This window comes from Macaca thibetana, chromosome 13, assembly GCF_024542745.1.
Source record: "Macaca thibetana thibetana isolate TM-01 chromosome 13, ASM2454274v1, whole genome shotgun sequence".
Classification (NCBI taxonomy): Eukaryota; Metazoa; Chordata; class Mammalia; order Primates; family Cercopithecidae; genus Macaca; species Macaca thibetana.
In genome coordinates, this window is record NC_065590.1 from 8,832,838 (window position 1) to 8,860,253 (window position 27,416).

Consider the following 27,416-nt stretch of genomic DNA (forward strand, 5'->3'; position numbering starts at 1 on the left):
TTGTCACGAAATGGTATTGGATATTGTCAGATTCTCTTCCATTTTGATGATTTGGTTTTGTCTTTTGTTCTGTTGGTATGATGTATCACACAAATTGATTTTTGTATGTTGAATCAAACTTGTGTTCATGAAATAAATCCCACTACTTCGGTGCATATACTCTTTTTTGTGTGTTTCTGGATTTGGTTTGCTAGCATTTTCTTGAGGATTTTTATGTCTAATTGATATTGGTCTGTAGTTTTCTTAAAGTGTTTGTCTAGTTTTGATATCGGTAATACTGGCCTCATCGAATGAGTTGGGAAGTGTTCTCTCCTCTTCTATTTTTGGAAGTTTGTCAAGAATTTGTATTGATTCCTCTTGAAGTATTTGGTTGAATTCCCCAGTGAAGCTGTCTGGGCCTGGGCTTTTCTTTGTGCGTTGTTGTTGTTGTTGTTGTTGTTGTTGTTGTTGGGTTTTTTTAACTGCTTGCTTTTTAAAATGGTCCTACCTCTCTCCTTGTGGTTTATGTGTCCCTGAGTAACTGTTCTCAGCAGTAGGATTTCATTACCCAACTAAGTTTACCACTAACATGTTTTTGAGCAACTCTTAACTACCTTTTTGGTTTGTCTGTTTGTTTGATTGATAAAGGCAAGGTCTTGCTATTTTGTTCACAGCCTGGTTTGGAACTCTTGGCATCAAGTCATCCTCTGACCTTGGCCTCCCAAAGTGCTGGGAGATTAAAGGCATGAGCCACCATGCCCAGCCCCACTTAACTACCTTTTTGGATGTACATTGGGCATATGTAGCTTATTGAAAACAGAATCATTCAACAATTTTGTAATTTTGTCTGAGGGGATAAGTATTTTCACAGTGTAAGTATTAAACATGAATTTTGTTGTTTGGAGTAGTTTGTTCATTGCTTGGATGTTTACCCAGAATATTAGTTTGGGATGTTAATATTATTTTCATGAGGACTTAATTTATATAGAGTAGCCATGGTCTATAATTTAATTCAAGTACATAGTTAAAAGTCTAGGCTCACTATAATTTTCACATAGACAAATTATGCACCATTGTATTCAGATTAAGCTATTAGTTATATATTTTAGAAACTAGTTTTTTCATACTAGTTACCCAATTACTAAATGATCATGAAGACCATTTTTTAATTGCATTTGAGCAAAATATTTAAGATTTAAAACAATTATTTCATATATTAAAATATCTTTTAAAAATTTTATTTGAGTATTTACAAAAGATAAAAGATAAAAACTGGTGATTCCATCTAGAGTACATTTTTAATAGTTAGAGAAATCTAAAAGGATAGCTTAGTGAATACATTATCATTCAATCAGGTAGAAACAAATTTTAAACAATGTATTTAGTTCCGGTTCTCAAAATATAGAATTATTTTCAGAGTCTAAATTTGGCACTTTTTTGTGATAGAGAAGAGATATTTAACATCACTATGTAAAGATAAGTGGTGGCAGCTATTCTATACTTTTAAAACTGTGCGTGTGTATATATGATAAAAGCAACTTAATGTCATCTTGTGTGATTGTGTTAACCGAATATTATAAAAATCTACCTTTAGATTTAGCCAATTAAGTAATCAAATCATGAATTAATAGGAAAAAACATCCAATTGCTTCTTTAAAATATATAGACTCTTCTAAAATGAAGTTGAATTTCTTGTGAGGAATGTAAATGCAGAACACATAGACAGCTTTATTAGATTGATTTTTTTCTGTCTTTTTATTAAAAATTCACTGTAGTTGGAATGGTCTTGTAGAAAAATACAGGACTGGGATTAGGAGATTCCTTGCGATGTCACTAACTAGTGTTGTTGAGCAAGTCAGCACTCTCTGTCACTTGATTTTCTTATTATTTTCTTATCTCTAAAATAATAATACCAACTTGCCTACCTCAGAATATATCTAAAAGGCATGAGATTAATGCAATGTGTTGTTATTCCTGTTACTATTAACAGTAATAAATACCATCTGCCATAACTGGAATCGTTCCCTAGTTCTCTGCTTTGTCGCACAAGTCTTCCATGCCACCTGAGAATGAGTGCTGGGGAGAATCATCTGAAACACTGTTGGGTACATTGATTTATCACTGATTGACTAAAGGGGAGATTGCTTTATCTCCTGTAGGTTGACATTGTCTCACCTAGCTTGGTATCTAAAAAGCCCTTATGGAAGTTAGCGTTAACCATTTTCCTTGACACCAGTGACATAATTCTGCTGTGCTAGACTTTGCTGCAGGTGATTGATCGGCTTCACTGACTCTTGTGGCATTTTATTAAATGTAGTGCACCCCTTTTGGTATTGCATTTTATTAAATTTAGTGGACCCCCTCCACCTTTGTGGCACCTGAGTAGATGTAAAAGCAAAAGAGGACTGTGACAACCGTTACCAAAGAATTAAAATTAAGTACTCATATGGTTTTCTGTTTTCATTTATGTTTTTTAAACTATTGTTTTTATAAGTGGCTCAACAGTGTATATCAACTGAAAGAGACATTATGGCTGATAAGTCAGCATTTCCAGGCTGCAACAATCGGTTATTTCTGAAAACAAAAATAATTTATCTAAAATCAAGAAAATATTCTAAGCTTCCGTTGCAATTGCTGTTACATATTTAGAAGTTATAATGCTTGGCCGGGCACGGTGGCTCAAGCCTGTAATCCCAGCACTTTGGGAGGCCGAGACGGGTGGATCACGAGGTCAGGAGATCGAGACCATCCTGGCTAACACGGTGAAACCCCGTCTCTACTAAAAAAATACAAAAAAATAGCCGGGCGAGGTGGTGGGCGCCTGTAGTCCCAGCTACTTGGGAGGCTGAGGCAGGAGAATGGCGTGAACCCGGGAGGCGGAGCTTGCAGTGAGCTGAGATCCGGCCACTGCACTCCAGCCTGGGCGACAGAGCGAGACTCCGTCTCAAAAAAAAAAAAAAAAAAAAAAAAAAAAAAAAAGTTATAATGCTTTTAAAATATTTGGCTTTTAACATATTAATTAAGACTAGGTGCAGTAACTTTTCTCTAATTATTTAGTTTGATCAGGAAATTAGATATTCCACAAAAGTGAATTTTCCAGATAAGGGAAACCTATTTTTAAGTGTTATTTGTAATGAAAATTACTACCATATACTAAAAACCCTCTGTGTTATGTGTGAAATGCCATCTGGGAGCCTGATATACATTGCCACATTTTATCTTTGTAAAAACCTTATAGGGCAGGTATCTTTTTTTTTTTTTTTTTTTTTTTTTTTTAGCAATACTAAGACTACAAGATCTTTCTGTATCCAAAGACTGTTCTTTCTACACTTTCAGATTAATCTTTTAGGTGACATTTTCTAAAATAAATTTCAGTCTCCCCAACCTTATTTAGTAGGATATAGTGAGTATAATTTAACCTTACAGTGCTTTAGGATTTTCCTTTTTAGTATGGCTGTTAGCCCCTGACTGTGGCTCGTAGAGCACGACTGTCCCTGCGATGAATGGCCTGGCTATGCTGTATTACTGATTCTTGTCATCTCCCTTGCTGTCAAGATGTCTTAGTCTATGTGTCTGCCTCTAGCCACCCTCACCTGTCTTCCAACCTTCTGGCATAACTAAACTTGTTAAGTGTGTGAATGAAAACTAAAAGCCTTTGGACTCTGAATGAGGACCTATGTGCCCTCCTAGTAAGTAAATCCATGAATTTATGTCAGCTCTTGCAATTCTTTATAGGTCGTTTTCATTGATTTCTAGTTTTACAACTTTACTTCAGAGGGTTAAGTTTGAATAGAAATCTGGCCTCACCGAATACAGCATATATAATTTATGTGTGTAAATTACACCTAGCTAATCTAATATGCTAATGCTTCCTTAATAAGGTTTATTAAAGAGTACAATGTGAGTTAGTAAAAAGGAATATGACGGATAAAACTTTTGAATGAAAATAATTCTGCTTGTCACTGGTGGTACTTATTTTAAAGTTTTATCACTTAGAAGATTTATCATTATTAGGGCTACAGGATTCTATATATTTTGGATTTTTTTTTTCCAGGATTACTTAGCTTAAATTGGTGCTCAATCTTTTTATTAAATTTACAAGAAAAATATTATTTTTATTGGTGAAAAAGTAAAGTGCTATAACTAAAAAGGAAGTAGTCATTGGCAGGTATAGAATTTCATTTCAAAGTAGTTTAATTTTTGCCCAGTTTCTTAAATTATATTGAAACAAAATAAACTACCTATTGTTCTTACTCACTGAACCATGATGGTGCTACTGATAACCTTGGAAGATCTAACAGGAGGAAAAGCAGGTAGCCTCTAACAAAATTAGTAGTGTATATGGTGTTATGCTGAAAGGACTTTAAATGCAGACTAAATATTTAGCAAATAGACCTTAATGCTGTTACCCTCAACTCCTGTTTCATAAATCTTTCACAGGTTACTGCCAAATGTTGATCAGTGTGTACAAATTACTTTTGGCTGTAAGAGTATACATAACTGTTAGGAGGAATCTGTCAGATGGAAACTTGAGCTGAGTGAGTCTTGTTTTTTAGTGTAAAGAAAATTTGGTGTGTATGGAAACTGAAGCACTAAGCCCATGAGTGAGTAACAGAGGCAGCAGAAACAGTTTTCCTTATTGACCCCAAGACTAAAGAACAACCAGGTGAGGAGGGCAGCAAGTGCCATCTAACTTTATAGACCTTGTAACACCTCCTTGTGCTAGAGTGGCCGTGGGGTAGCAGTGATTGCTAACCTGTTTAGTGAAGTCTCTTAATCCTGTCATGTGCACCATCAAAAATTCTTTTACTCCAAATCATACTGTAAACACCAAAAAGTTGAGGACCAGTGATATTTGCATTTTCCTTTTCCAATGAAGCATGTAGTTGTTATAAAGTTTAGTTTGGAGACCTTTCAGTTATATTAAATATTATGAATACGGACTTGCACTTGCATTTCCTAATGTCTTTATTTGGGAATTAAAAGTTAAGTTCTACATTACTATACAATTTCAGGAAAAATGCCAGCAAATTGATATATAGCACTGCTGAAGTCTACCAATTACTTTTTAATTGGTATTATAGACCTCATTCTGAAACCAGAATGTTTTATTCTCCTAAGTGTGAATATGCTATATGAAGTTTCTCTAATTGATTTGCTGTGCCCATTCCATTTGATGTATCATTTTTCACAATATTTCATAATTTGTGCTCACTTCTAATGAACAGAGTCGTTAGGACAGGCATGTCTAAGTACAACTGACAGCTAACATTAGGTGCCAGATGCAGTTTATAAAGCTATGTAGAACTGTAGAGAACAGTTTAAATAAATTAGCACCTGTACATTAGTCTCACTTGCTGGTAATTTATAAGCGAATCAGTAGAGATGACATTTAGGTAAGTCATTGATCAAGTTAACAGCTGCAAACCCACTGCCCAGCTGGGATGCCTAATTAATAGAGATTGCATTCCTGACCCAGTGCTGCTGGGTTGAGTCTGCAATCCCTTTATACTTTGACTGAAGCCTAAGAATATACTCAAATACTTTGCTTTCATTTTAGGGAACTGTTGAATATCAGTATTCTAGTTAAAACCTAAAAATGGAAGAAATGTGTTTACTAATGAGGATTACCTTACTCCATTTCTTATTTGGATTAAATTTTTAAAATTTACATTCTTACCTTTTCTGTCTTTTCTCTCAGCACTTTTTTGTTTTGGATTCACATTAAGTATAGATGACATGCTGTAGTTCAATGGCCATTATTACCAGCTTTGTTGTAGAAATCCCCTATTCGGAGACCACTTGGTTGTTAATATTCTGTCTTGTAACAATAGATATGTTTGTTAATTTAGATCAATAACAATACAATACAGACTTTAACCTTGTAACCATTTAATGAAGTTTAAAAAACCTTGCTGAAATACATCTCAGTAACGTTAGTACAGTGCTGAGTGGCACGATTAAAATTAATTGACAGTAAATAAAATGAAATTGATAGTAAACAAAATGAAAATTTACTTCCTCAGTTGCACCAACCACATGACACTGGGCATAGTATCCACGTAGGCTACTGGCTATCATTTTGGACAGCACAGGTTACAGAGTATTTCCATTATCAGAGGAAGTTCTGCTGGACGTGTTAGGATTGCTCCTTCATTTCTTCCCATATAAGAATTTGTAATTTTTGCCTTGTGTTACTTACAGGAAAGAGAATACTTGGAAGTGTAAGTAATATTGGTTTACAGTTTCTCTTTTGTCTTTCATTGAAACAGTTAAAAACATCTGAAGAATTGGCTTTGAAAACAGTTCAAAAATACTACAAAAGAGAAAAAAGAAATTTAGAAGTATAGAACATGGTTGCTTTTATCTGAATAAAACAGCAATGGACAAGGTGCCATGGCACATGCTGTAGTCTCAGCTTCTTGGGAGTCTGAGGCAGGAGGATTTCTTGAGCCCAGGAGTCAAGGCTGTAGTGCGCCATGATCACTTCTGTGAATAGCCACTGCTCTTCTGGTCAACATAGTAAGACCCAATCTCTAAAAAACAAACAAAAATTTATTAAAATAGGCACAAATTATAGAAGAACAAAAGGTTTATATGACTTTCATATGTATATATATGTATTTATGTATTAATATGTATATTGCATGGATGTTGGAACCAGAATTGAGAAACATCAAAACACCCTAGTCTAATAGCAACAGCAGTCAATGCTAATTTGTGTACTTTTTCTTATGAAAAATTTCATTCAGACAGAAAAAGAGAAATTCTACAATGCGTACCCATATGACTGTCACCTGGATTAACTTCTTAACATTTTGCTGTATTTGCTTCAACTTTATGTTTTTTTGGCTGCACTATTTTATTTTAAAGTAAAATACAATTACAAACATCATGATGCTTCCCTCCTAAATATATCTTCAAAAAATTAGGACATTTGCCTGTATAACCACAATATCACTATCACATCTAAGAAAATTAATCTGAATATAGTCTGTAGCAGGAGGTGGAAAATGTTGTCTATGAGTTTGTATTTACATTTCCCTAGTTGTCTATAAAAGAGTTTTTATAGTTGGTTCTCTCAAGCACCCTGCAATCCATTTGGTTGTTGATTTATTCTTTGAGTATCTGCTATGTTCTAATTCTGGAGTGAGAAATTATTGACTAAGACAAGGTCTTTTGCCTTCAAAAACACACCTGCAGACATGACCAAGGTAAAATCAAAGATTTGGTAACAGCGCATGGGAGAAAAAAGAACTGGTAGAAAGCAAAATAAGTTTTTTGAGGAACAGTTTTGGATGTGCTGTTTGGATACGTAAATGGAAAAATCCCTAAGGAAGTTGACAAATAGTTTAGAACTACAGAAATAGATTTGGTCTCTCTCCCTACATAAATTTGCTTGAAAGGAAGAGAATCAAAGATGGAACTCTGAGGAAACAGCACTTAAGGGATGAGCAGAGGTGTGTTTAGGAGACATCAAGAGGAAACTTGCAGAGACGTCAGAGGGGAACGTGGCTACAAGAAGGAAGGGAGCCAGCAGCCTCCTGCGGATGAGACCTGAAAGGAGGCCACAGGATTTGAAAAAAGGCCTCAGTGACCCCTGACAAAGTAATTGCAGGACCAGAATTATGGTTAGGCCAGATTGAAATCTGGGGAGGAAAGCAGTGGGTACTTAGGGGAGTGGGTGATTGCTTCTCAGGACAGGAATGCGAGTGAGAATTGAGTTGTTTATGGGCCTGGATGCCACCAGGAGCACAGTCTTGTTTAGATGGGTGCTTCACATGATCCTTGAGGTTGTTCACAAATGTGGCATCATTGGTATGGAAGGGAGAAAGGTGGGCCTCACCCCTTCATGAGTGCTGTGAGCAATGTGGAGGCTGAAGGCAGTGACAAGGATGGGGAGGGAATGGAATGGCCAGATGGTGTGGACCTTGAAAGAGGCTCGTTCTCTGTTTGACTGAGGTGGCACCAAGAAGAGTAATGGAGAGCCCAGTGGAATAGGGAGGACTTCCAGATAAGGCTGCATTTGATCTATGATCTTGAAAGATCTTGAAAGACAAACAGCGATATGTTAAGTGGAGAAGAACAACAGCAGTATTCCAGGCAGACAAAACAATTTGCAAAGGCATTTGTTTAGAAAGCAATAAATGACTGGATGACTGGTAAAAAGAGACAGATGCAAAGTATCACTGGAAAGAGTAGATGACCACTCTCCTTTGTACGCTCTGTGTAACCTGTAAAGATTTCTCTCATAGGTCCTGTGTGGATTATTTTATCATGCCGTGTTGTTTTTCTGTGTACTATTACAGCAGCCCCTGTATTTGAGACTATGTGTGCATCTGTCTCCACTGATAGAATGAGGTCAGGAGCCATATCTTAATATGTATCTTTCTAAACTAGCAGAGTACCTAGAACTCAGGTGGGATAAATATTTGTTGAGTAAAATTTATTTAGGTAAATAATCTATTTCTTTAAGCACATTTGGCTTTTTCTCCTAATTTTACTACTAAATAGCTGGATGTCCTTGATGTCAGTGAAAAAGCGAATCTGTTACCTGAGAGAAGATTGGTTCCCTGGTATGAACAAAGGAGCGTATGTTATGAAATTAAATTTCAGGAGGTTCAGGTTCTGGCTTTGCCATTTATTTCAGTGTAAGCTACTTAACTGCTACTTCTTGCTCTGTAAAATAGAGCTCATGAATGCATGCTATTTTATGTCATAAAATAATATGGGAAATAATGTGTTTTACATAAACTGAACATTTTTGTATAGTTAATTAATATGTATTGAATGACTACTGTGTTGTATTTTTACAAATACCTTTGTAAATCCTCACAACAACTAGATAAAGTTGATATCCTCGCACATCAGAATCACTGGGAGCGGTAGTATTTGAAAAGTCTTATTATGGTTATAATAAGACACAATGAGGATTATGTTATTACTTACATTTTCATCATGTTTTCATGTTCACCGCTTCCTTTCTTTTGAACTCTGCAGTGTTTAATGAAAGTAAAGATTTTCCTGTTTTATAGCACATAATACTCTGCCCAAAACATATCTGTAAGGCTGTTCAACTCAGTACTAACACTCAAGATTGTCTTGTTATGTGTATTTGCTGTTTATCTCAAAAGGATATTCATCTACTTGTGTTTTAACAACTGTGGTAACTGAAAGTTAAGCAGACACAGAAAGCAACACAGTTTCTTTTTCATAATAGCCAGGTAGTCCTTTGTTTGCTTCAGAATTTGTTAAAAAAAAAAAAAAAAAAAAAAAACAGAAAAAGAAAAAGAAAAAATTCTGCATAGAATGCCCATAGGAGATAAATGGAAGTAATAGGTTAGGTTGTGTTAGTACTGTTCCACACATACTAAACAGATGGCAGATCGCGTGCCGGGAATATGCCTTTTCTGTTTTGTGTGTTTTGTTATTTGGTTTAAAACCAACTGGCCTATTTTATTTCCTATTCCCTCTTTTGTTCGTTTTTCTTTCATCTTTTGTTTTTCATTGTTTTCACCGAATGTGCAATATTGCTTTTTATCTGACATATCTTTTGCTCTGTGGACCTCTTCACAGTATTTGGTATAGTACCTAATATAGTGAGGGATTGTAATTTAATAAGTGTGTATTAATTTCCTTTTAGCTGAGAAAAATTTTTAAAGGTAAAACCACATTTTCTGATACTTTCAAAAGACTTCTAGCAAATTCTTTGTTGGCTTATTTCGTCTTTTTAAAAGAGAGATTGCCCATAAGCCCTAGACATCCTTTGCAATCTATGCTTTCTTTTCAGTTTCCACCCATTAGCTTCCTCCTGACTTTTCTGTCTTGGTCTTCGTGACAAATCCAGCTGTAGGTTGCAATTCTTCAATTTTCGTTTCCCTCTAGGATTCTATTCATTGGTCACGTAAATTAACAGTAATTTTCATATTTGGAAATGATGCCAATGACAGTTTGAAACTTGATTGAATTGTCTCCTTTGTGATTACAGTGTGTTCACTCTAAGTTGAAGAATTGTGCTTAGTCTTCCACGCCGTCTAGTGTTCTGATCCAGGCCCTGGCTTCAGTGGTCTCTTTGCTAAGATGCCAGCCAGCCTTGGGCTGCCCTGTACGACTGAGAACGAGGCCTGAGGTCTAGATAGGCCACAAGTGCTATAGGCTAGTGTTGGCTTTACTGAGACAGGTTGCGTTTGGGAAAATCTTATTTATTTTTAAATTTTTAACATTTTTTTCCCACCTTTTTATTTTGAAACTTTTCAAATTTCCAGAAAACTTCAATATGCATTGAATAAAAATAAACACATACCCCCATCACCTAGATTTGCCAGATTTTAACATTTCGCCACATTTTCTTTGTCTCTTTGTATATGTAAAACATTTTTTATTGAAAATTGCACATAAACTGAGCCCCGAAATATATCAATATGTATAGGTACATTCTTCATACCATTCTAAATGTGTACATTCTTCATACCATTATCTCCCACAATATCATTATCACATCTGATACAATTATAATAATTCTATATGCCATATATATAATCTTCCTGAACATTTCCTCAGTTTTCCCCAGAATGTCTTTATAGCTGACTAGTTGTTTTGTAGAATCCAGGCCACTTGTCTTGTACAATTGTGTCACATCCTGGCTTTCTGCTTGCTTTCTCATGATCAGATTTAGAATGTATAAAGGATACTACTTAGGTGATATCGTATACTTCTCATTGCATCCACAAAGTCTAAGAGGTACATAGTCAGTTTGTCCTGCTGTGACCACCACTAGACCTCTTTATTGTAGAAGTAGCCTTTTCCCTTTGTAACCAATCCATAGGGTAATATTTTGAGTTCATGTGAATTTGCCATTCTTCAGTAACCTTTCAGCCAGTGGCTTTAGCATTTGTTGGTGATCCTTGCCTGAAATTGATGGTTAATTTGGAAGTTGTAAAATGGTGATTTTCTACTTCTGTCATTACTTTTATTTTTATAACATATTGTTCTGTAAAGTAGTTTTCTTTTTCTTCTTGCCCCTCCTCCCAAGTGTGTGTGTGTGTGTATGTGTAGGTATGTGCATGCACATGAATGTGCATGTCACATATTGAGTGTGTTGTGAAGCATTATCATTATTCTTTTATTTTTAGAGACAGGGTCTTGCTCTACCACCCAGGCTGTAGTGTAGTGACGCTGTCATAGCTCACTGCAGACTTGAACCCCTGGGCTCAAGCATTCCTCTCGCTTCAGCTTCCTAAGTAGCTGGGACTACAGTCATGTGCCACCACACTTCTAAAAATTTTTTTTTTAGAGCTGGGATCTCACTATCTCTAAAAAGGGATCAGACTCATTTTGTGCTTTGTCTGCCTTATGCCTAGAATCAGCCATTTCTCCAAGGTACTTGGTTCCTTATACTGGGATATATGTAGAAACCAGTTGATCCTCCCACTGCTCCTAAAGTTCCATTGCTTTATGCTTTTTCAGGGAACAGAACTAGGAAATAATATTTTTTGAATATTACAAGAAACAGTTTTTAAGATAAGAGTTTATATTACTTAACATTATAGGGTTTTCCCTTTTACATTTGGATCTCTTCTATAATAAAATATTGGTCTCCATAAAATTAATATATTTATTTATTTATGCTGCAGTATACATAAAATATTTCAGAATTATAATATCCATGTTCTGACTGGCCATAAGCCTGCCAAGTAAAGATGAAGATTTCTTTGCAATTATTTTGTTGTTGTTATTTGTTTCTGGTTATATTTTTAATTTCTTTATAGACATGATTCTTTAATATATAAAACATTTACATGCTTCAGAGCTTAACTATACGAGGGATGCCCACAGGAGTTTGCCCTCATCCCTGTGCCCCTCCCTCTACTCTCACCCAGCCCTTGAGAAATGATTTTTATTGGTTTCTACTTATCTTTTTTTGTGTTTATGTTGCAAAAAGAAGCTTATGCGTATTTTCCCCCTATACTTTACATGCCTTTTCTTTTTCTATTTTTTACACCAAAGCAGCGTTCTAGGTACATTTCTTTTGTATCTTGGCTTTTCTCTGTTTTACAGCTCTATAGTACTAGATTGCACAGATGTGCCCTCATTTATTCAACCAACCTCTTATGTATGGGGATTTGTTTTTTTTCAGTATTTTGTTCTCATAAATCAGTGAATAACGCGTGCTTATGTTCTTTTGTATTCATAGGGGTGTATCTTCTGGGTAAATTCATCGAGTCAGATGGCTAGGGAAATATGTATGTCGTTTTGTTAGAAAGCTCCCACCTTCCCCCTGAAGAGGTTACAGCACTTGGTTGGCATTCCCACCAGCAAGGTGGCAGGGTGTTTTTTATAGCCTCACCAACGGTGTGCTGTCAGACTTTTGAACTTTTGCTAGTCCTGTTAGATAAAAAGTGTTCTCTCAGTAGTTTTAATTGCACTTATCTTGTTATGAGCCATATATTTCTTTTAAAAATATAATTTAATTGGTCAATCTTTTTTTTTTTTTTTTTTTTTTTTTTTTGAGACCAAGTTTTGCCCTGTAGCCCAGGCTGGAGTGCAATGGGGTGATCTTGGCTCACTGCAACCTCCGCCTTCCAGGTTCAAATGATTCTCGTGCCTCAGCCTCCTAAGTAGCTGGGATTACAGGTGCCCGCCACCATGCCCAGCTAATTTTTGTATTTTTAGTAGAGACGGGGTTTCACCATGTTGGCTAGGCTGGTCTTGAATTCCTGACCTGGTGATACACTCGCCTCGGCCTCCCAAAGTGCTGGGATTACAGACGTGAGCCACCGAGCCTGGCCTGTCAATCTTTTTTTAAAAATTACTTATAAATTTTGAGTCATAGTTATGAAAGACTTTCCCGTTTCTTAGTTATAAAGGAATTCGCCCGTGTCGTATGTATTTGTTTTTATTTTGTATGTGTAGCCCTCTCACTCATTTGGAGTTTACTCTGCTATGTGATGTGAGGTTTGGATTTCAGTTGTATCTTTTTTTCCCAAATGGCAATCAGTCGCAGTATCACTTATTAAGGCTTATGTGCGTAATCCCAATACTGGTAGGCCAAGGCCAGAGGATCATTTGAGCTCAGGAGTTCAAGACCAGCCTGAGCAACATGGTAAGACCCTCGTCTCTAAAAAAAAAAAAAAAAAAAAAAAAAGAAAAAGAAAAAAAAATTTAGCTGGGTGTGGTAGTGCAAGCCTATAGCCCCAGCTACTCCTGAGGCTGGGGTGGGAGGACTGCTTGAGCCTGGGAGGTCAAGGCTGCAGTGAGCATGATTGTGCCACTGCACTCCAGCCTCAGCGACAGAGTGAGGTCCTGTCTCTAATAAAAGAAAAAGTCTACCTTTTTTCCCTGCAGCGAAGGAAGGGGGTGGCTGGAGAGGGACCTAGTTAAAACAAAAAAGTTTGCTAAAGGGGCACACTGATGTTTGATCAGAGTTTTTTATTTGTTTGTTTATTTTGCACTTGAGCCTGCGTGACAAAGCTTGTTGCCCAGGCTGGTTTATAACACCTGGCCTCATCCACCCACGTCAGTCTCCCTCAGCACTGGGATTACCGGCGTGAGCCACCGTGCCTGACCTAGGTTTTTTGTTTTGTTTGAAGTGTAATTTTGTTCTGAAAAAAGCTGAATGAGAGAATGAAGCTTGACCCAGAGACACAATTAGGCTTCCTAATATGACTGAATTTATACCTCCAAATTATAGACCTCTCCTTTCGGGGGCAAAGTCTGGTCCAACACATTTACTATGTGGGCGGGCAGAGAAGGCCCACTCAGAACAGGCTCTCTAAACGAGCAGAAGTGTATTTAAATGCATTACCGGGTCCCAGGCCGTGGACTCTTCCTCTGGCACTGTTCAACAAGAAGGAAAGTGTACATTTTGTTGTTAATGGTGAGGCAGGGTATTGGAGAAGACACTATACAGGCTTAAGCTATTGTTCTCAGCTGGGAGGCAGTGCTGCTCCCTAGGATGTAGGGGCATTTGGAAAGGTGTGGGGATGAGATTTATCACGAGCACTGGGTATTACTGGTGTCGACTGGAAAAAAGCCAGGAATATTCAATGACCTACAGTATGGGAGAAGGGTGCCTGTGATGGAGCTGTCACACCCACAATGCCAGCAGCATCCCTATTGAAAAACAGACATGGAAGAAGAACTTGTTTGGGAAGAGTGTAGTTTAAAAACTCTGGAAAAAGTTGAAAGACCATCTGAAGACATCAGGGGTGTCATAGTGGGTGAGACTTAGAGCCTGCTCTTTGCAGCCTGCTCTTTGATATGTGCACGACCAGCTGGGAGCTGGAACAATTGCTCTTAAGCACATTTCCACAGAAGCTGGACAGGCACATCTCTAAGTGATCCTTTAAAAATAAAAGAGAGATTATTTGTGCTTTCATATTCAAGGAATGACACATTTAAAGCTCACACATGAAAATTGTCAATAACCAGTTTAATAGTTAAAATTTTTTATTTTTGGATGAGTGTGTAGTAATTTTATCATCCCATTGAAACAATTATGCAATAAGATAATGCTTTGAAACTCTAATTCAATGTTCAGCCTTTAGAAAGCACTCTATAACTATTAGTTCCAACCTTTTTTGTATAACAGTTGTTAACTAACCTTTGTGTATATTTTCAGAGAGCTATTGCTTACCTTTTCCCAAGTGGTTTGTTTGAGAAACGAGCCAGGCCAATAATGAAGGTAGTTATTTTAATTACTATTTTAAAAATTTCACTTTTATATGTTACGATAATTATCTAATACATTATTAATTTATTTTACAGCATCCTGAACAGATTTTTCCAAAACAAAGAGGTAAGTTTGTTCGAGAATGAGATCAACAGTTTTTTCTTTACCGTATTTCCGTGTCAGGTTATGTATCAGCAGTTGCTCACATATTGTAGGGTGGCCCCCCTGTGTCACGGTAGTTGTGAAGTAGGTCAAAAAATTTTGTAACTAACAATGAATGAGTGAAGTTTGCAAACCTTATCTTTTAAATTAAATACTAAAATTAGAGGGGGTTAGAGCTTGTGACTATACGAATGTCACTAATTATTTGCATTCCAACATGTCCTTTTGAGGGAGAGTTTGGTACAGAGCTGCTGGCAACTAATTCAACTTCTGTTTATAAGAAAATTTAAAACTTTCCTTGATTTCAGAAGCACATTTTCACTGACTATAGATTTTCTTTTTTGTTCTCTCAATACTTTAATGATGTAATTCCATTGGCTTGTCTTACATGCGTCTAGTGAGCAGTTAGCCATCTTCTAATCGTGTCTCCTGTTTTCTCTGGCTTCTATTAAGATGTTCTCTTTGTCTTTTAAGTGTGTAAAAAAAAAATCTTGAAGAAAATACACAACAAGCTTTAAGGTTGCCAAGAAAATGAATAATATATTTACTATACATTAGAAGCCTCTTATCCAGTGAGGACCAGTAGTTCTCTGTTAACTTAAAAAGTATTAAAGCTAGAAATCATTTCTTTAAAAAAACACTCCAAATGTAACTTGAACTTACCCATCAAGCTTTTGCTGTGACCCTAGAGGTTTGGTGGTTGTGAGTGTGTCTGCTCCTCCCCACAGCTTTTGTATAACCATGCCGCTGATGCATCATCGCAGTCTTTCACTTTTGATTTTCTTGCAGTGGAGCAGTGAACTTACACTTCCTAAGAAATCTGAGTGCAGAGTATTTTTGTATTTCTATAAATTCTTCCCATCAACCTCACTGAAGTTGGCATGACTTTTTTTTTTTTAGCAACTTGCCTTTCTAGAGCATTCAACCTAGTTTTCCTAGAAGTAGGAACTTTATGTTTGCACTCATATTTCATTTATTTATGTAATACTTAATTCATGTATTTATAGAAATAAGTACAACTGCAATAAAGTAGGCTTGGGAGTAAACACAACTACCAGTAAGCATGAAACTCAGCAGCAAAAATGTGTGGATCTACTTGAGAACAGCTGGGTGGCCACAGGTGCTCAATGTGCAGGCCGCTTTATCAGTGTGTTTAGAATTAAATAAAAATTGGTAAGATAGCAGATATTTCCATAGAAGACTTATTTATTTTTCAGTGGTATTTCTGCTAAGTCCTATTTTCATTCAAAGCTAGGAATTTATTCTCTCCAGTTCACTCTTGGAAATGATAACTTTTAGTTTGAATCTTGTTATAAATGTTTTGAATCTTTTTATAAGTATGCTCTATCATTGGTATTTGCTCGATTCTTAGACATGGTTGATTATAAATTATACCATCAATCTAACAATAGCTTTTGGGAAAATAATAAATGAAGACTATGTTAAAAGTGCACATCACTTTTGCAGATACAACTCAAGTGTTACAGAAGTAAAACTATGCACAGGGCACAGTAACTTATATTAAACACCTAGTAACTTTTCAGTAAATGTTTGTAATGACAGTGATTTTTTTCTTCTTCTTCTTTACTAACTCTTCTATTTTTTTAACCTCTCAGGCTCCCCACCTATTTCTCTGTCTCTCTCTTCGTTCTTTATATCTCTGCTAGTTGCATCTCTTCTTATACATCTGCCCCCTAAGACTGGTTTGTTCTTTCAAATTGTACCAGCTTCTCAGTATTAGAAGTTTATTGTTATCAGCAGCCAGGTTGTATCAACTGAAACTTCTATATATCCCTGCAAAATGCCCATGTGTTATTTTGAAAATATGTCACTTCTGGTAGGATTATCTTAAGTTGTCGTTTACTATATGTAGCTATATGTAAACAGTACTCCTTGAGAATTAGTAAAATATTTTTTGTTGCTTACGTACCTACCTCCCAATTTTGTTGTATTTCGTAAATAAAGGATAAACTGATTTTTTTGTATGCTAAAAAAGTACCAGTGAATTTTAGATTTGGGTAGATTATGACATTTATAGCGTACTAATACTTTCCTTATTAAAAGATGGAAGCTTCTAGATTGAGTTAACATAAAAGTCTTGCTCTTTATGGTTTAAAGCAAGTGATAAAAATATTAGGTGAAACAAAGATAACTACTGGGTCAACAGAAGCAAAGAGTAGCACCTCATATTAGACAAAATGGAATTCAAGGAGTGTGAATAATACTTCAATGAAACAAGAATGTTAATTTATGTTGATAAAACCTTATCTCCATTGAGTAGATTTGATGACCACAAACCTTTTTGCACCAACATTTAGCATTGAAATATTTAAAGCAAAAGCTGTTAACTAAGGCTCTAACGAATTTGAATAACACAGCATGATTTTATAGTTACAGATACAAAGAATACATTTTCTATGCAGAGGCCTATGGACTATTACTAGAATTATGATGTAATTGGCCATAAAGAAAACCTAACGAATTCCAAGTAGTAAAAATCATATCGTTAGATTTTTCTGAGTTAAAATCAGTAAAACCATATTACTGTTGAATTAAAGAGAAAATCAAAATTGAGGTTACAGACATGACAATGAAAACAGTTCCTATTAAATCCTATGGAATATGGACATTGTATTATACAGAGACAAGCATATATTTGTTAGAAATTAAGAAAGAATGAATATAAATGAACTAAATTTTCAGTTCAGGAAGCCAGAAAAAGAAAAATCGAATAGAGGAGCATAGCGAAGAAATTTAAAAGAAGGGGTATGATAAACAAAACCATGTCATTCTTTGAAAAAGCTAGTGAAGTCAATCAACATCTGGCAAATCTGGCCAGGGAAAAAAAGAGAAAACATAAGAGGGCAATATTAAGAATTGTAAATAATAATATTCAGAGGGTAATTTTAAAGTATACAATTGTTATGGGTAACTTTCTTCTAACTTGAAAAATCTCTCAAGTAAGAATTGTTAGCGTTTATTGAAACAGAGTAGACCAGGCATAATTCTAAGTGCTTCCTATGTGTTAACTTACACTCTTCACAATAGGTTTATTAAGTAGATACTGTAATTTCCCCCACTGCACAAATGTAGGAATGAAAAGCACATGGAGTTTAACTTACCAAGGACATAACAGCTAGGAAATAGTTGAGCCAGAATGGAAAGAGGCCCAGGCAGTTGTGGCACACACATATATATATGACCACCAGACTCAACTGACTCTCAGACATGTAGTTGAAAGAATAATATAATTGCCACAGATGTCTTAATCAGGAGAGTATTGGTTAAACTGGTGGTCCCCAACCTTTTTGGCACTGGGGACCAGTTTTGTGAAGGACGATTTCACGGACCAGGGGTTGGGGGATGGCTTCGGGATGATTCAAGCTCATTACATTTATTGTGAGCTTTATTTCTATTATTACATTGTAAGATACAATGAAATAATTATACAACTCACTATAATGTAGAATCAGCGTGAGGCCTGGGCTTGTTTTTATGCAACTACATGGCCCCATGTGGGGGTGATGGGAGACAGTGACAGATCATCAGGCATTAGATTCTCATAAGGAGCACGCAACATAGATCTCTTGCGTGTGCTGTTCACAATAGGGTTTGCGCTCCTATGAGAATCTAATGGCACCGTTGATCTGACAGGATGTGGCGCTCAGGCGGTAATATGAGCAATGGGGAACGTCTATAAATACAGATGAAGCTGTGCTGGTCTGTGGCCTAGGGGCTGGGGACCCCTGCTATAGAACCAAGTGCTCTTATTGTGAAACACCCACTCTGGTCCCAGTTGACCAGTCATGACAGCAAATAAAAATCAGTAGAACCTGGTACCTGTCCGTGGTCCAGGGATTGGGTACCCCGTGTTAATCTAAAAGCCGCAGAAGTTATCAAAGGGCACCAAAGGTCTAATGAAAGAAGCCCAGGCCCAGAAGGTTTTGTCAGGAAGTTCTGACATACCTTGAAGGAGGATGTAACTATTGTTATTTAAACTGTTACAGAGCAGAAGAAAAGAATGAAACTTCCAAATTCCCTTCCGAGGCTCACACAATTATCAAATCTGGTCACAAATTTCATGAAAAAGGAACCTATAGTCTATTGTCACCAAATAAAACACTAGCAAACCAAGTAAACTTTATATTAAGAGAATATACCAGAGGGCCTTTTTTCTCTCCGGGAAAATAAGGATGATTTATGTAATTCTCTGTGTTAATTGAGTCAAGGTTAAAACATTTCAATAAATAAAAGTTAATTAACAAAATTGAGCATTAATTTTTTTGGTAAAAACACAAACTAGAAATAAAAAGAAACTTTCTAAGTTTGAGAAAGCCTATCATGACAAACAGAAACACATCAAATTTAAAATATATCAATAGATCCTGGTTCAGGAATAAGACAGGTACGTGCATACTCACCTCTGTTATTTGGCATTGTTTTGGAAGTTTTAACTAGCGTGGTTAAAAAAAAGTGTGGCTTAAAAAGGTAAAAAGTATGAATTAGAAAACTGAAAGAAATTAGGAAAATTGATGATTATTCACAGATGTTATGACTGCCTGCTTAGAAAATGGAAAACATACACTAAAAACTGTATTAGAATTTCACTAGACTACCATTATTTGGGTCCCTGAATTCCAAGCATTTAAACCATGAATTGTTCTGAAAATTTACAAAATGATACCCTCTTATACAAGCAGGCCACAGTATAGTTACAGGGTGAAATGCTGATCCTGCAGAGATCATATGAGCATCCTGTCAGTTGATGACTCTGTGGCGGCCACATCTACACACAAAGAAATCAGTATGGGATGGCATGTAATGATGATCTAAGTAACATGATGGTCTTATTGGTAGCAAATGAATTGCAATCTTTCACTTCCTTTATGTATTTTGGCAGACAAGAACTGTTTTAAAAACACTGAATTCCAACTATACGAATACATACCTACATATTCATACAGACACATTCGTATGTATATGCATGCATGTGCCTCCTTTTCTCAATTCATTTAATGGTATGCTGAAAAATAGGCTGTATGCAGAAGATAACAGAGTTTGGTCAAGACTTTAAAAATTATTGTGTGTTTTTGGAGTTAAGAAATTCAAACTCTAGAACAGAAATAAAGTGGCTAGTTGAAGAATATACATACAGCTTTCAATACTTTTAAAGTAACAGATATTATGTCCTTAAATCACAAAAACTAAAGGACAAAGATGATAAATTATTTATGTTGAAGTTAAAAATTTCTGTTTGACGAAGACACCAGAAAATTTGAAATGTGCCGGAGGCCTGATACCTAGAATAAATTACTCACAAATTAACAAAAACAGCTTACTAGAGAAATGAGCAAAGGAAAATAAGCAATTCATAAATGGAAAAAATTAAACTACCAGTAAACATTTGAAAATATCAGAGGTCAGAAATAACATCTTGTAAAACAATAATGAGAGGCAATTATCACCCATCAGATCGGAAATTGTAAATATTGTATCAGCAAGAAATTGGAAAGAGTCTAAATGTTCATCACAGGGTGGCTAAATAAACTCATGCTGTGGAATAATATACAGGCCGTAAAAAGAGTGAGATACAGCTAGTTGTGCTAGTAGAGGTGCAACATTGTTGAGTTAAAAAAGCAAGTAAAAATGGTGTATGTAGCATAAATACAGTTTAATACCACTTTTATCTTTAAAAGACCCACACAGACAATCCTATTTCATGCAGGCATACATACGTAAATGCACAGAGAGTCCAGAGCAATAAACTCCCGCCTTGCTCTGACAAAAGAATTTTAACATATGATCTGGAAAGTATGTGTTACTTGTGTAAAGTTACTTTTATATTATAGATAACTGAATAGGGGAGGGCAGTATCAAGAGAAACAGAAACTAAAATACACAAATAAGACTTGCAAAATATATGAGATTTATATAGAGAATTATGATACTCAGTTAAAGATCAGAAGTGAAAATCTGAATAGTTGGAAAAATTCTATGGTTCTCTAAGGGAAGACAATATTCCAAAATTGCTGCTTTCTAAATTATTGATAAATTGAATATAATTTTACTTAAAGTTTTGGTACAGCTTTTGGGAGAAACTTGTCAAGTCTAATTGTGCAAGAAGCAGTGGTTAAAAAATTTTTTTTAAGTAATGAAGGGAGCTCATCATACCTGGTATCAAAACCCAGCAAAAAGCTCTGCTAATTAAATTGGCAGTTACTGACGCAGAGTAGACAGACCAATGAGCAACGTACTGGCGGCATATGTTTGTGCCTTACTTAGTTAATTCTAAGACTTTTTTTTTTTCCTCAAATTTTAATGTCTGACAGCAGGAAACACTTTACAGTTTTTGTGAGCTATGATACATATCGTGGTTTGACCGTATTTTTTCCTCTTTCTTTGTGATATATAAGATACATGATGCGGCATCTTAAAATCTGTGATACCTTAGGTTCAGTGAAGTCAAGAGAGAGAGAGTGTGTGTGTGTGTGTGTGTGTGTGTGTGTGTGTGTGTGTGTATACACATTCACATATGTAATAAAATCAATCCCATGATATGAGACTCAACTCAAACATATCTCCAAGCTTACCAGTAGAGTCTTGTCTGCAACCATGTTTGTCCTTTTTTTAATCACTTTCTGACAGACTAACCATACAGTGAAAATCAATTGCATAAGAAAAGAAAAATATTAGAAGATATGCTGGATTTGATTCATGAAGTCTATGAAAATGATTTTGGAAAAGTGCTGAAATCATCCATAAGCCATTAGCAAATAAGAATTTGGTTTTTCAAGCTAAGTAGCCAAGCAAGACTTTCTTTTCAACATTTATTATGAAAATGTGGTCTTTGTTTCAGAAGAAAGACATCCTCCTATATAATACAGGTGGTATTTCAATAGAAAAGCCTGTCCTATTCAAAAAACTGTGGAGAGATAATGACTCTTTGCTGGACAAAATAGTTATTGGATTTCTGCCTCACAAACATAAATTCCAATAGATTAAATATTTGAACATGAAAATAAATAAAAATTCCAGAAGAAATACAAGAAAATAATTTTAGAGAGCCCAAAGCCTTAAAGCATGTTTCCTCAGTGGGGGCAAAGATTGGTTCACGGGGGTGGGGAAACCTAGCTGTTACAATGGTTTGTGGCCCTCCGGTGGGCCACACTATACATCAGCAGATGTGTAGTGTGCCTGTGGTATTAACATTTCATGGGGGGGCTGCAATTAGGGAGAAAATGCCTATAAAGGATTCCTTCATGGGCTGAATCATGAAAAAAACAAGTCACACTGCCATAGAGGAAAAGCGACAGATTTGACTATTTACATATTTCAAACTTCTCAATTATGAAAGGTAACGTAAGTAAAAGTAAAAGGCAAGTGACGGCCTGGGGGAAAATAGTTTACAACTTCTGTAATGGACCAAGGAGGATAATCTGCTTCAGAGAAGCATCTCAACAGAGATAGCATGGGCAGAGGACACAGAGTTAGCATTTGTCTTGTTTCTTAGACTAACGCCACTTCTCAGTTTGCTTGGTGGTGGTTAGTTAGATGTGAATGGTCATGTGTATTCCAGAAGGAATTGCACCCAACACCTTTTTGAGGCCCTTCTGTTGTCGATGTTTTACACTCGGAGGTGGATGACCACAGGGTTGAAACAAATGATGTAGCATAGAAAAATACATTCGTTAGTTTTCATCTTTGTTTACCTGTTTTAGATTCTTTGAATGTACTGCATTGTTTACTTTATCAGTTTTCCCTTTTAAAAATATGGGAGGGCATTATGTATGTAGCCAAGCCTAAATTTTTTTATTCAAACAAGATGATTTTGGCTATTTTATAAGCTTTTATTTGAAACAAATTATAGAAATTCTCATAATTAATATTTAGTAATTTTTTAATTAAATGTAAACATTGTTTTATGTTAATGGTATGAAATATTAAATATCCTAAATAATTGCATATAAATATGCTAAACTAAATATCCAAATTTATCTAAATGTTGGTGATTTTTGTATTTTTTGTTACTCAATTATAAATGTGTCTCCTAACTGTGGTTAAATGCAGCTATTTGCTCTGTCTCTGTGTATATTTTTATTTGTTTTCATCTGGCTTTTTTATCAGCAATCCAGTGGGGAGAAGATGGCCGTCCATTTCACTATCTCTTCTATACTGGCAAACAGTCATACTATTCATTAATGCATGTAAGTATATTGCATTTATGATAAATAATACGAGCTGTAAGCTACAAAACTAGTTATACTGGATACTGTTCTCAGCTTCAGAATTTACCTAGTATTTTATAATGGGCAAAAATAAGACTTCTAGAGGTAAGACAGTGTGTTGATGAAATGATTTATATTAATTCATTTTGCTAAAGGTAAACTTTATAGAATTTATATCAGAATGGTTTGTCTTTAAAATGCTTTTACTTACAAATTGAAATCATGTTCGAAGATAGATGTTCAGCTCAATTATATAGTGTGTGCATGTGCTTCCAGGGTATGGAAGGAGGAGGCCAAGTGTATGATGCTGTCAGGGGCTCTGAGGCATTTGCCTTGAAAAAGAATCAAATGGTTACTTCTCATTTGTTTTTTGTTATTTATATACAATTTTTGCCTTTCATAGATTAATGCAGTGGACGAGCCTAGAATTTGGGCCCCGAAACAACCTAAGAAATGATTTTATTACAGTTTGACTTCCAACTGCATTTAGGGTGCTGTGAACAATTTTTGTTTTGTTTTCAGAGCTATAAGTATCTGATAGTGTGCAAATTTGGAAGAGTTCCCCAGAATTGCTGTGGAAAAAAAGGCCGGATGCCAATATTCTGTTTTTATTTTTAGAACATGATATCAAGTTCTATTTTACTCGTTATATGATTTTTTTAAAGTTTCAGAAATATTTATTGGGCTTCCCCCATCTACAGTCAGATTGCAGTGGCTTGAATCAGTGCACACATTTACTCTGCTTTTTAGAATTATCTGCTGTTTATTTGTGCTCCACAAACCCAAAGGACAAAATTCCCACTTGTCAGGTACATTTATTTCTTGGGGAAAAAAAAGAAAACCTTCTTTTCGCTTTTTGTTGACCTTGGGCAAATGAGCTTCTTGCCCTGGCAGAAATGAAATGAATGATAAATGTAGAGTGTGTCTTTGCTGAGTAATGGAGCTGCGGCTGGGCTCGTAGAGGTTCTCTCCCGCACAGCCTGAGGCTGCCCGAGGACCCCTGCTGTTCATTTAAATAGGTATGTCAAATCTGCCTCCAAACGCCGCCGGTTTGATCTGTGGTAATATTTGTGAAGGTTCCATATGGACTTGAGCCCCCTGCAGTGCTAAGAAATAATGTACAACGCTTCATGGTGCAGACGCAAATTTTCTCTGAAAAGGGATGCAATGCTGCGTTTTAGCTGTCGGAGGGGATGATGGAGCTGACGCGCTAGGCCTGTCAACTTGTTACACGGATGGGTTGCACGCAGCGAAGCTGTGGAAAATCTGTGCCTTTTAACTTTTCTACTTAATCACGGTTGTAGCATTGCCTTTAGACTGTATGCTACATTAATTCTCTTCCTGCCTTCTGCCTTTCATCCCAAGTTTCACGGAAAAAAGTAAAGCATGCAGGTCTTGTAGAGGAGCCTTATCAAACAGCTGTCATCTGACATGCCATTTGCATTTGTTTTGGCTGAAACTGAGCAACCCAAGGGCAAGATATTTTGTTGCATTCCATCATAATGAGGAAATTACACATCCTATAAGAGACCTAACTTTTTTTTTTAAGTTTGTTTTTATGTTTTAAAAAATATTGTTCAAGAAACTGATCAGTTTCTAAGTGGATAAAATGTTACCATACTCTCTGACTAAAATGTCAAATGATATCTGATTAATAAACATTCTTTGTTTTTGAGTAATTTAAGTTTTGTTATGGATCAATAGAAGAGTCCTTTGGACTTTTCTATTTTAGTGCAATGCAGTAATTTCTAAATGTATGCCCTATGCATACATTTCAGCATTATGTATAGCAGGTGTTATTAATTACAGCTGCAGTCACACCAGCCTAGTTTCCCAGATAACACATATCACGATCACCTGCTGGAGATACTGAGACTTTGAAATAGTGACAAAATGTTCATCATTCACCCTACAGAAGCGTTTTTGTAGCGGCCAGGCACTGCGTAGAAAGTCCAGCTATAACACTAGGAGCCATCTCGCCTGCCTGCACTCTCTTTGTTCTGCCTGGTCTTGATGGTGAGGGGAGCCGTCCCCTTCCCACCGTGAGTGATCACAGGACGGCCGTCCCCACTGCGGCACGGGAGGTCGCCCCTGAAGACTGTGGCAAGCTCTAAAGACTTGGAAATGAATCCTTGTTGCTACCATTTATTTTCGTTGATAGAATTTTTTCCCTATGTGACAGGGTAACAGACACTAAGCCAAACTGTTTTTCCCACGTCGTTGCCCAACTGTAATTGTGTGAGGCCCGGATGCCATTGGCCAGGAGTTGTGACAGGAAAACACATCTAGAGCCTGCGTGCAGTCGGCGTGAGGAGACCCTTCTGATGCCGATTAACCTTTCTTATCCTCCTTCAAGATGCCAGATCTTCTTTTGAGTATTTGGTGACTGTTTGCATACGAAGCATATCTATTACGTTATAGCAGTTAATAAAAGATGGCGCTGATGCACCTTGCAGTTAAGATCAGTGTATGAGGCTTTAGTGGATCCTGTTTCCAGTTGACCTGTATTTAGTCTGTCCACTTTCTGTGGAGAAATGGGGAGGTTTTTGAGGAAAAATGGCCATGAAATATAAGATACAGTTTATTGTTCCTGCCCAGAAACGAAGCGTGATAGGAAAGTATAAAGTGAAGGGGGATGTGCTGATCCGTGATGTTCTCACGTTTTGGAAACGTGCCACACTCCACAGGTTCACTTGCAGGGCACTTGGGCCCCCATTTTCCTATGGATATAATGATCCGCGTGTCTTCAGGTTCCTGGGAAAGTCGATTAAAAACTCATTTATTTTACACTAATAAGATGTATGTATATAATGAAAAAAGTATAAAACCATAGTAACAAATAATTTCTTAATAAAAAGTAATTTAAGAAGAATTAAGAAACTTCCTGAGTTTCTGAAAGCATCATTGAGTACCATGAAGGGATCCCCTGCATGGTGGCTTTTTCGCCAAAAATGGATGGCTTCCCATTTCCTTAATGTCCATTGAACTAGTAGAACTTGTTTGCTTTTCTGACATGATTTAGGGTTTTAGGTTTCAAGAAAGAGAGAGAGAATAAAGTTTCCTGAAACAATTGAGCAAAGGTGTAAAGGAGAGGGAAGAATGTTAAAGAGGATATAGATGTCTGTGTAAAAAATAAAATGCTATACAGCAAGATAACCGAGTTGTGGCTAGCCTAGGTGAAGACTGTGGGGAGTGGAGAAAGGACTAGGCTAGAGAGTGGGCTGCCCGTTGGATCCAAGGCTGTAAACCCCACCAGGGTTACCCCCTTTCCCACAGCAGCTTGGGCCTGTCCAGGACAACCAAGCTGGTGACAAAGGCCGCAGCCTTGGTGGTCATGGTTCAGTTTCTGAAGGTCCTTTAATTTGAAGAAAAAAACATTTACCAATATGTATGTTTCTGGAAAAAAAAAAAAAAAATTAAAATTCACTCACTAAAAGTAAGTTGAAAATCCTTTAAAACTCATAATGCGAGGGGATTATTTAACTCTGAAGTGGTAACCCTTTTGTAAAACATGACCCATTAAGTCAAGGCATGTCTGTAACCCAGCTCTTCCCAAAGTGCTTTCTGCAGAATACAAACTGTGAAATATTCTTCAAGAAAGCTCTGAAGTGTTCATTTAGGAATGTTACATATTGTGTACTGGGGAACTCTAACAAGGAGACACTTAGTAGAATCCAAGCTCTGTGAAGTCCTTAAGTAAAGAAACACGTTGCTTTCACACTCTGCTGCTCAAACCGAGTGGACTGTAGAACACTTTCTACTCCAAACCCCTTTTGATGTCCCACAAAACCAGTGCTTGGGAAGGACCGTAGTACAGAATATTGAAAACTCTATACATTGTCATTGTAGGCATTACTCGCCTTAGATAAATACATTTTCTCAAAAGAGAGGTTAATAAAGTCCCAGTTTTAAGACTGATATCAGCCCCAATACCTTAAGCATTTATTGAAGTTTTACAAAAGCTTCCCTCATCTCAGTCTTTAAGATAGGAAGGTATGCAACTCTAAACACTGCACTAGGAATTTAGCATTGTGTAGAAACTTCATTTATGTTTTAGAACCAGTTTTACAGTAAGCAATTCAATATTTTCAAACTTTTTCTTTAAACTGAAGGAGTTACATGGCCACAGATGAAATTTATACTGAAAAAAATAGATATGTATATGTAAAATGAAGGGATAAGTAGTAAAGTTTAAAATGTGAGAGAAAACCAGGTAATTCTAATCCTTATAACTTATGTGTAAAGAGGGTTCATTTGCCTTGTGAAAGAAGCTCCTGGCGTATTTGGAGAATCTCCAATTCATTTTAAAGGACTTCAGTAACCTACTCAGTTCTTTTTTTTTTTTTTTTTTTTTTTTTTTTTTTTGAGACGGAGTCTCG

General features: G+C 36.3%; 1 protein-coding gene across 1 annotated transcript in view; it reads left to right on the top strand.

Moving 5' to 3' along the window:
- The window catches only part of MRPS9 (mitochondrial ribosomal protein S9), a 56,555-nt gene that overhangs the window by 13,432 nt on the left and 15,707 nt on the right, over window positions 1-27,416 (top strand). The window contains exons 3-5 of the mRNA XM_050754208.1: window positions 14,600-14,662; window positions 14,746-14,776; window positions 22,937-23,016. Of these exons, the coding sequence (XP_050610165.1) occupies window positions 14,600-14,662; window positions 14,746-14,776; window positions 22,937-23,016 (174 nt within the window). The remainder of the gene's footprint in view (window positions 1-14,599; window positions 14,663-14,745; window positions 14,777-22,936; window positions 23,017-27,416) is intronic.